Source organism: Narcine bancroftii, chromosome 11, assembly GCF_036971445.1.
Source record: "Narcine bancroftii isolate sNarBan1 chromosome 11, sNarBan1.hap1, whole genome shotgun sequence".
Taxonomy (NCBI): Eukaryota; Metazoa; Chordata; class Chondrichthyes; order Torpediniformes; family Narcinidae; genus Narcine; species Narcine bancroftii.
In genome coordinates, this window is record NC_091479.1 from 43450049 (window position 1) to 43459511 (window position 9463).

Consider the following 9463-nt stretch of genomic DNA (forward strand, 5'->3'; position numbering starts at 1 on the left):
TATTTGCTCAAGAGCTGCCAATTACTCGGTTTCAACAGAGACGTAGTCGCCGCGATCTCTAAGGAGACAAGAGATGGAAGAAAAGAGCCGTTCTCCAAGAAGGAATGGTTGTAATGGTGACTCGGCAGTTGGAGCTGATTAAAAGAAGAGTTGTTCTTTTTTTTAATGTTTTTTTTAAAAAAAGGAATATTAAATAATGATGATGTTAGTTTAAGATGAAGTGAGAGTTGGGGGAGAGAACTGGATGGGCACTATTTCCTGAAAGTCATCTGCTACCTGTGAGTTATCTCACACCCATTTTTTTTGGGAGTTACCGCATTGCGCGGTTTAGACGGGAGGGGGTATTTTTAACCTCCTACCTGTTTTTTTTCCTTTTTTTGTATTATTAGATTTAAGGGTTTTCTTTTGTGTTTATAAAAAAAAGCATAAGAAAGTATTTGATTGTTTAAAAAACTAAAAATTCATGTGGTTTTTTTTGTAAAGTTTATTCAGTAGATAAGGAATATTTGAAATTTAAATGTGAATGGGATGGATAAGTTTTTTTAAATATTTTTTCTTTAACTTTAAGGTGAAAGGAGTGGTAATTCTGGTGTATAATATTTTGCTATTTTAGTTATAGAACGAAAGGAATAATGGTGAAAGTTATAAATTGAATTGTACAATTCTTAATGAGGCTTGAATTTTGTTTGTGGCTTATGCTCTATTTGTTGAAGATATAGATTTCGTTGCAGATGTATTTTTATTATTTGGATATCTGAATTTTAACGTAATGATTGGGGATATTTAAATGTGGTATTGGAGCTTTTATTGGGTAATTATTCAAGGTTAAAAGGGAAAAATGGTGGAAGAGTACCAAATTTAAATTGTACAATAATGAGGTTGGAATTTTGTTTTAAGATGGCAGTTTATGTGACTAATATGATGATAGATGTGAAGTTAGTTGATATTTGGTGAAGGTTTATCTCTATAGAGAAAGTTATGTTTTCATCTTTTTTTTTTCTCATGCTACAATTTTTTTTAAAGAATTGATTATTGTTTAAGAATTTTTGATAGACAATGTTACTAATTTTACTAATTTTTTATATTAAGTTTGAGTTAATTATATGTTTCATCTTAACTCTGTTAAAGATATGCATTTAAGTTTGATTTAAATATGTTTTTTAAGTCTGATATCTTAGTATTAATTACTTTTCTTTTTGTTAGTATTTTAATCGGTTATGTTTTTTTTTGTAAGTGGGTTTTTTTCTCACATATATTATTAACTTTATTAATTCTTCACTCTTTATTTTTGGGGGGTGGAATAATTTGAGTTGGGTTATTAATGTGTAATAATTATTGGGGAGGGTATAGTTTATTTAGATTACTGATACTGTATTGTAATTTTACTATTTTGTTCTTAATTTTTTAAATGTAATTCTATATGTTATTCATGTTATAAAATCTTAAATAAAGTTTAAAAACAAAAAAATGATGTCGGCCACTACCGGTATGAATCGGTGATAAAAATTAATCGTACCAGTGAATTCTTGCAGCCCCTTCATTATGTGGGGTTTGAGGAAGCACTGAACAAACTCTATCTTTTCAAGCAGGGTTTAGTTCCGTGCCTGTTGATTTGACCCCCAAGGAAGTCGAACGTTTCCAACCTGAACTAGCATTTAGCAAGGTTTATATAGTAAGTCCAAATTCCCGCAGCCAGGCGCACAGTCACATTAGATGGTCTCTGTTTAGCTTCATTGCCACCACTTTGACATCTTGTGGTTACTGCCACCCTCTGCTGTTGGAGAATATCCTCCTTGGTCTCAGCCCCTCAATGTAACTAAAAACCCCTAAAATGCCCCTAATGTTTTGGCCTTCATCACTACTCCTGGCAAGGCATTCTTGACACCCACAACTCTGGGTAAAAGAAAATACCCCTGATATCTCCCCTAAATCTTCCTCCCTTTGCTTTAGACAGATGTCTTCTAGTGTTTGCTACTCCCATCTGGGTTTCAGGCAAACTGAAGGGCATCTTTCACCGAGTTTCTGGTTTTCCAGCAGTTCTGGATGTCTATCTCTGGATGCTCTGCTCCGTGGACCACCCCGCAGTATCCCATCTAGTACTAGAGTCTCTGTGTCAGACATTCTCTGCTGACCACTGCCTGATGACTTTGTGGTTAAATGTGTTTGTCTATGAAACCGTTCCCAGGAAGGTGAAGGGGCAAAGTCCTGCTGACTGGAACATTGTGCAGCACCAGGGCCAGGCCAATCTTTCGCAACACCTGAGCCAGGTAGAACCTCAGCACATAGCAGCATTTGGTGCCCTTGCACTTTGGTTGCAAGCACAGCCACACACAATTATGGCCATGCTGGTTACACCCTTGTCCCCATTGATTGATGATGTACACGGTCCTTCTCCAGACTCTGTCCATTTTGGACCCCCACATGAATAGGAAATTTGTTTTGGGAATTGACAGGGTTGTGGTGTGGGGATGGGCCAAACCTGGCCCAAGTGCAGCAGGACCGAAATTTCCTTGCACATTGCACCTGATAATCAGGTTTTACCCGAATGACAGAGATGGGTATCTCTGTGGTTCTCCCGGTCTCCTGGACCTGGGGGTCTTTGTACTGCTCCCCATCTCCTTAAGATGGTTTCTTTGTTCTCCACCACCCCCACAAGAAATCCAAGACCCCTGGATGGAGGGTAGAGGCGCAGAGAGATCAGTGAGAACACGGGCAATTTCAACAGGGTAGGGTCCATCCAGGCGCCTGATAACAGGAAGAACCAAGTGGGAAGGAGGATGCAGGGCATTCGATAGCAGGACATTGCGAGAGAGTGGATTCCTCGAACTCTTGAGGGAAGAAGGCGCTGGTCGATCCATCGGTTTAGGTGGGGCAGGGGATAGACATGGCAGCTGACTGGAATTGTCAGCGGGTTACTGAGACCTGGGAAAGGAGGGGAAGGAGGGTGCAGTAGTGTTCTGAGAGTGCTGAGGGAGAGGCAACATGGGTGCCACCTCAAGGCAACGGTCCCCTGATTGTTTGCAGGGATGGGCTCTGTAAATAGACTCATAGATATCCAGCACAGAGCATCTTTGTCGCCCTGCCATCAGGAAGGAGATATGGAGGAATAAAAGCAGAGCAGCCAGGGAGGGAAATAGCTTCTTCCCACAGGCCGTGCGATTGACAAGGCAACATGAGCTGTATGGGAGCTAAGAATGAAAAGGGTGAGAGGAATATGGACTGATTACAACAGCTCAGCTAGCAGGAGAGAGGGGCTGAAGGGCCTGTTTCTGTTTTGTTTATCTGGACCAGCCTTTTGAGTTCAAGCTTTAAAAAACCCAATCATTTTAAAATTTAATATCAATGGTACAGAATGAATCAAGAGACAAGATGTCTGTCCAGCAGCAAGCGTCGAAGGCACTTCCTGAAACGGAGGCTCTGAAACCACAGGGAGGTTCTGGACGGAAAGAGGCCCAGCTTCTTCTGGAAGGAGGAGAGGAGAGGCAGGGGAAATGCAGGGGAAGGGAAGGGGAGGGGAGGGGCTAGGGATGCCGTCCACCGTTCACCTCCCCTTTCCTCTACCCCGTTCCCCTCCCCTTTCCACTGCCCGTTCCCCTCCCACATCCCCTCTCCCCTTCCCTTCCTCAGTTCCCGTCCCCCGCTCTCCTCACCCATTCCCCTCCCCCTTCCCTTCCTCCTACTCCTAACCCTAACCCCTAACAAAATCCTAAACCTAACCTTAACACTACCGATACCCCCTACCACCACTCCACATCCCCTAAATCTACCCCCACCCCATCCACTAACCCTAACTTTATCCCTACCCCTATGCCGTCCCCTAACCCCAACCCTAATGCTACCCACCATTCCCTAGCCCCAAACCTCACTCCTCCTCTACCTCCCTGCTCCTACCCCCTTCCCCTATACCTAACTCAAGCCCACTTCCCCGAACTATAAACCTAACCATAAACCAAGATATAGCCCTACCCCATGTCTCCTAACACTAACCCTAATGCTACCTCTACAATGCTCCTAACCCTAACACTAACTCTACCCAACTTCCCCAACCCTATACTAAACCCTACCCCTATCCCTTACAACCTACCCCCTTCCCCTAACCCTACCTCCTACCCCTTCCCCATACCCGCACCCCCTACCACTACCCCCTACCCTACCCCTTACCACAACCCCTACCCTTACCCCCTTCCACTACCCCCTTTCTCCTACCCCCTTCCCCTCCCCCTCCTTCCCCTAGGTTAGGGGTAGGAAGGGGAAAGGGAAGGGGGAGGGGAAGGGGAGGAAGAGAAGGGGAGGGGAAGGGGAAGGGTTAGGGGAGGGGAAGGGGGAGGGGAAGGGGAGGGGTTAAGGGGAAGGGAAGGGGAGAGGGGAAGGGGGAGGTGAAGGGTGGAGGGCTGGGGTTAGGGCATAGGTATGAGGGCAGGGGAAGGGGAAGGTGAGCGGGAGGGGGTTGGGATGGAGGAGGGGTAGAAGAGAAGAGGGGAAGTGGGTGAAGGGACATGGAAAAGGCAGGGAATGGGGTTGGCAGGGCCAGAGGGAGAAGAAGGGGAGGGATTCAGGCCATCATGATGTTGTCCATCCTCTGTTCAGCTGGGATGCGAGGTTCTTCTGGACTCGTGTCTTGTCTCTGAGATTGCTCCTTCTCCTGGGAAGAGAAATACGAGTGATAGAGATACTGTCTCTGAGGCCTGATCACAATGACTTTGGAGGGTCCCAACTCTTCCCCCATCATCCCCACTACCCCTGAACACTGGAGCCTTTCCCCTTCCTCTGCTTTACCTGAGGAAGTGTGTTTTGGCGAAAACCACAATCTCTCTCTGCAGAGGTCAGAGCAACGTGTCTCCATCAGGCAACACCCTGGTTCTCCACGATATGGCAGCAAGATGCTAGACAAATCATGGATGGATCGGTCGAGACCGTTCAGTTGATCCATCTGAACCTACCCCACAACAATGTTACCCTCCCCTCCCTCACACCAGTACCCTCCATTTTTCTTTTATTCCTGTCCATATTAAAATCCTTTTCATGCCTTTTTTGGACCAGACTCCGCTACTACCCCGGCAATGCATTCCAGCCATCCACTACATTCTGTGTGAATAAAATGTACCTCTCACGTCTTGCCTAAAGTTCCCTCAGCTCACCTTATTTAGACGTCCTCTGGTATTCTCGCCCTAGGAATGCACACAATATTCCAAGTATGGTCTGACGAGAATTTTATACATCTGCAACGTTACCTCTCGGTTCTTGAACTCAATCCCCTGACTCCTGAAGGCCAGCACACAATACACCATCTTAAACTCCCTCTCAATTTGCACAGGAACCTTGAGTGATAATGGCAAACCCCCTGAGGATGGATGTAGGCCAGGCTCTGCTACAGCTGGTACATGAACATCTGGCAACACAACGATATAACATGATCCACTCTGCCTCCACACTGGCCGGGTCTGGATCCTGAGGGTAAGGGGAGGTGGGTGAAGGGCCCCTCCCTGCCAATCAACATCCATCTTCATCATCCTCTCCACCCCTCTCCCCTCACTACCCTTTCTCTCCTCACCAATACCCATTGAGACCCTCATGCACCCTTCATCGATATCCAGTCCCCAGTGAGACTCAGCCAGTAAACCCCTTCATATCCTCCAACCCCACCATCCAAGCTTGCCCCAGTGGACAACTTGACCACCCAGACCCACAACCACCTTGATGTAGATCATGGGAATGGGCTGCTTGGCCTTGTTGAAGTGCTGGGCCATGCAGTGAACCGTCTCAGGAACATAGTCCAGACCCAGATTCAAATAAACCTCCTCTTTCTCTTGGACACAATACAAACATGTCAGCTGGATTTACCCTCCAACACCCAGTGCCTCTCCCAACAGGAGTGCCAGCCCCTCCTGATATCTGTAGGCCTGATGCCCCCAGTGCTCAACACAACGTGGCATGAATCCAAGGGCTCAGCGAGCAGAGCGTCAACAGGCCGTAGTGGACCTGTCCGCTACCCCATCATTCGGCTTCTGGTGAGACTGCACAAAATGTGCGGCTCTGACCGCCCTCCCTCATGAGGCAAGGATTCAGCGGGAGAGAAAAACCATTGACGTTTCGAGATGGGAAATGTTTGCAGCCGGGTGTTGGCTGGGGTCGAACATGTGGAGGCTGAGTTGTTGGGATGATTCAGAGCAGGCGTTGATTTGGAAGGGCACCAAAAGGTTCTGGGGAAGTGAGTTATGGGGGAAAATACATTCGTGAAATGAATTGGGGAAACAGACTGGAGGGGCTGAGTGGCCGAATTTGGTGACCTTTTCTTGTGGTCTTGGCTGCTGCTGTCTGGAGTTGAAATGGCAAGAGGTCATGAGTTAATGGGTGAGGAGCAGGGCAGCCAGCGTCAAGGAGTCGGCACTGGTCAGAGGGGCAGGATGGAGGCAACAGAGAGGCTGCAGCGAGACAGATCGATTGAAGGAATGGGGAAGGTAGCAGCAAATGATATGCATCAGCGTGGGGGTGAGGTGGGTGCAGGTGGATCTTACCTTGACTACAGAGGAGTAGAAGTTGAGAAGAGGGTCGATGATGGTGTGATCCAACTTTCGCACGATCTGCAGTTTGCGGTTCTATGGCGAGAGAGGAACATCAGCAAAGCTGGGCGATGGGTCGGGGACCTGAGGGGCGACTTGTCCAAGTTGAGTGGGGAGGCGGGGAGGAGATTCGTCAAGAGGTCAGAGGTGGGGAACTCCTAGGGAGGCTGAAGTGGGGGACTCGTCGAGAGTCGGTGGGGGGGACTTTTCGTGTTGCTACAGCGGGGACTCGTCAGGGGGTTCAATGAAGTATCACTTCAGTTTTTATGATTGTTTTCCCAGCTTCTACTAAACAATGAATTTGCAGAAAATCTCTGATATTTGCCAGGTGTGTGTGTGTGTGTGTGTGTGTGTGTGTGTGTGTGTGGGGTGGGGGGGTGTGTGTGGCGAGTGGGGGGGGCTGTTGTGGGTTTGTGTGACTTTCTCTGTTTCCAAACCCCATGGCTGCCTTGGTCTCTGTCAGATGCTCCTCTGTCCACCCACCCTTCAAAAATATGTTTGGGGTGTTTGTTAATTGGGTGAAATGGGCTCATGTGTCGCAAGGGCCTGTGAACGTGCTGTAGGCCTAAAGTTAAATATCAGGGTTTTCCATTTCCACACAACTGCTCCTCCCCCTCACCTTGAATCTCTTGTCATGCAAGATCTTCTTGATGGCAATCAGCTCTCCGGAGTCCACCAGCCTTGCCTGGTACACCACACTAAAAGATCCATTGTCGATGATTTTATCATCTGTGCAGGACACCATCTTGGGGACGTTGGGTCCATGACCCGGTGTGGCCACCTCTGTTGTGACCTTATTGCCATGTCCTCTGGGGCAGAAGCAGCAGCATTTACACACCCAGAGGGTACACAACAGGTCATTTATCCCAACCCAGCCTTGCTGTCCAAGTTAGTCTCTACCCCTCCCTCTAACTCCCTTCCAAGGGTCACCTAAATGTCAGAATTGATCCTCTGGTGGTTCGTTCCAGCCTCTCAGTAGAAATATTGCCACCCCAGGTCCTTCTTTGATCACTCTCCTCAGACTGAGGCCAGTTCCGCAGCCGTTCGCTTTGTCTACAACCCTCCCTCCATGAGAGGATCGGGACATCCTTGACCTTCAGCATGTCCCGGGGAGATGAACCACTCTGAACCCTACCACGGGTTTAGCAGAAGCCCTCCACATTTCCAGAAGCTCAGCAACATCGTGATCTTCCATGATGCAAGCGAGACCTCGTCGCCTGAGGGAGCAGGTGGTGCGGAGAGAGCCCCACGCTTCACCGCTCAACTCTGCTGGGTCCGCCGCAGCAGAAACACTTTCTAGCACCTTGATCCAGGTCCACTGGGGGAAAGAATCCTATCCCGGTTGGGGGGGGAGTGGGGGTCTATGCAAGGGTGGAAGGGATCTTGTAACCCGGGGGTGGGCGGGTGGAGGAGCGGTCCTGTCTCCCAGTGGACAGATCCCATTCCAGGTGGAGGGGGAGCTCTGTCCCATTTCTGTTGAAAGGTCTACCTTCCATCTCCCATGCAACATCTCCTCTACCTCAGACACCTCACACTCTCCCCTGCCCCGATTCCTCTACCACACTCTCATACCCCACCCAACACCACCCCCATGGTTTCCCGAGTGCCTTCCGTCCCCAAGCACCCCATCCCCCCAGCTCAACCCTATGTCCCCTACCTCTGATCCAATCTCCCTTGACATTAGCCTGTGGTGCAACCCCATTCCTTCGCTCTCCCCTCCACTCCCCCAGACCCCATCCATGTATCCCCTCACATGCCATTGTTCTCCCCTCCCCAGTCCCGTCCAGCTGCCTCATAAAGTGCCCTGCACTCAGGATGGGGAGAGGGGATTAAATGCAGCCTCCATTCTCTCCGCCCACACTGGGTGAAGGATGGTGCCAGAGGAAGCTCTGTCCCAGTAGGGGAGCCTGTAACAGGCTCTTTATCTCACCCATGGGCGCAGGGTGCTTCCAAACACCACCCTGTAGATCAGAGGGTCCCTGGGTTGAGACAGCGTCCTACTCCGACATGCGGGCCAGAATCCCCTTCCAGGAGAGGCATCTTTCTCTTGTTGCTGTGCCATGACACGACTCAGCTATGGCTGCCCCATGCAGTGACATCATCACCCCCTCTGTGTCATCATCTCCCCCCTCTGTGACACCTCCCCTCTCTGTGACACCACTAGTGTAATGGGCAGGGACATCCAAACATTTAAATCCTCCTCAATTTCCCCAAGCAAGGGGAGAATAATTCAGCTGGTCTAAATTACTCGTTGTTATCTATTCTAACTCCTAGATATTTGATTCCATTTTGCCGCCACATTTGTTGACTATTTTCTTGACATTGGCTCTAATCCCCCTTCCTAAGTGACATGATTTTGCACATATCCCAAAAGAATTTATACCCAGAGATCTCCCCATAGTCCTCCAGGGTGGAGCACAACTTGGGCAATGAGTCTGTCGGGTCTGTCAGATATATCAGAACAACTTCTGCAAATAAATTGATTTCATGCTCTTCCTGACCTGTTCTGAAACCTTTAATGCCTGAATCCTGGCAAATGGCCTCAGCTAATCGCTCCATGGCCACTACAAACTCACTCACTGGGGATGTGGGGGGGGGGGGAGTCAGACCTTGATTGGCATGCCTGTTGGCTACCTCTGTCCCTCTCATCTCGACATCAGTGGCTCAGGTTGGGGGAGTCTGTGCTGCCTCCTGCAGTGCACAGCAGCACTGCTGGACCACCTTTATCTCCTTATTTTCCTGGGCCCTCTCCAAATCTTTCCTTTCTATGATCTCACATTGGTTTCTAAGGAGAAACACTGGCAGCCAAAAGGCACCCTCTGATTCCCCTTAGATTTTGGTAACCCCGACTTCTTGAAGTGGGACAACACGTGGTGACCTATTTTCTCAAGATGTGGATCCAG

General features: G+C 48.7%; 1 protein-coding gene across 2 annotated transcripts; it reads right to left on the reverse strand.

Moving 5' to 3' along the window:
* Nucleotides 1–4104: 4104 nt before the first annotated feature.
* Nucleotides 4105–8620, reverse strand: LOC138745314 (glycogen synthase kinase-3 beta-like). Of its 2 annotated transcripts, XM_069902325.1 has the most exons (4): nt 8491–8620; nt 7180–7369; nt 6516–6596; nt 4105–4642 (listed from the first exon to the last, which is right to left on the reverse strand). In XM_069902325.1, the coding sequence occupies exons 2-4, from the start codon at nt 7303–7305 to the stop codon at nt 4553–4555; spliced, it is 297 nt and encodes a 98-aa protein (XP_069758426.1). In that variant the 5' UTR covers nt 7306–7369; nt 8491–8620; the 3' UTR covers nt 4105–4552. The 2 variants fall into 2 exon arrangements, with proteins under 2 accessions (XP_069758426.1, XP_069758425.1); XM_069902324.1 differs by lacking the exon at nt 4105–4642 and having other exon boundaries at nt 5882–6596.
* Between the last annotated feature and the right edge of the window lie 843 nt (nt 8621–9463).

Excerpts from the sequence above, each read along its gene's own strand:
- LOC138745314 (XM_069902324.1), bottom strand. The coding sequence starts at position 7,305 with ATGGTGTCCTGCACAGATGATAAAATCATCGACAATGGATCTTTTAGT. Across the intron at positions 6,597-7,179 it reads TGCATGACAAGAGATTCAAG|AACCGCAAACTGCAGATCGT; the intron begins GTGAGGGGGAGG and ends CTCTCGCCATAG.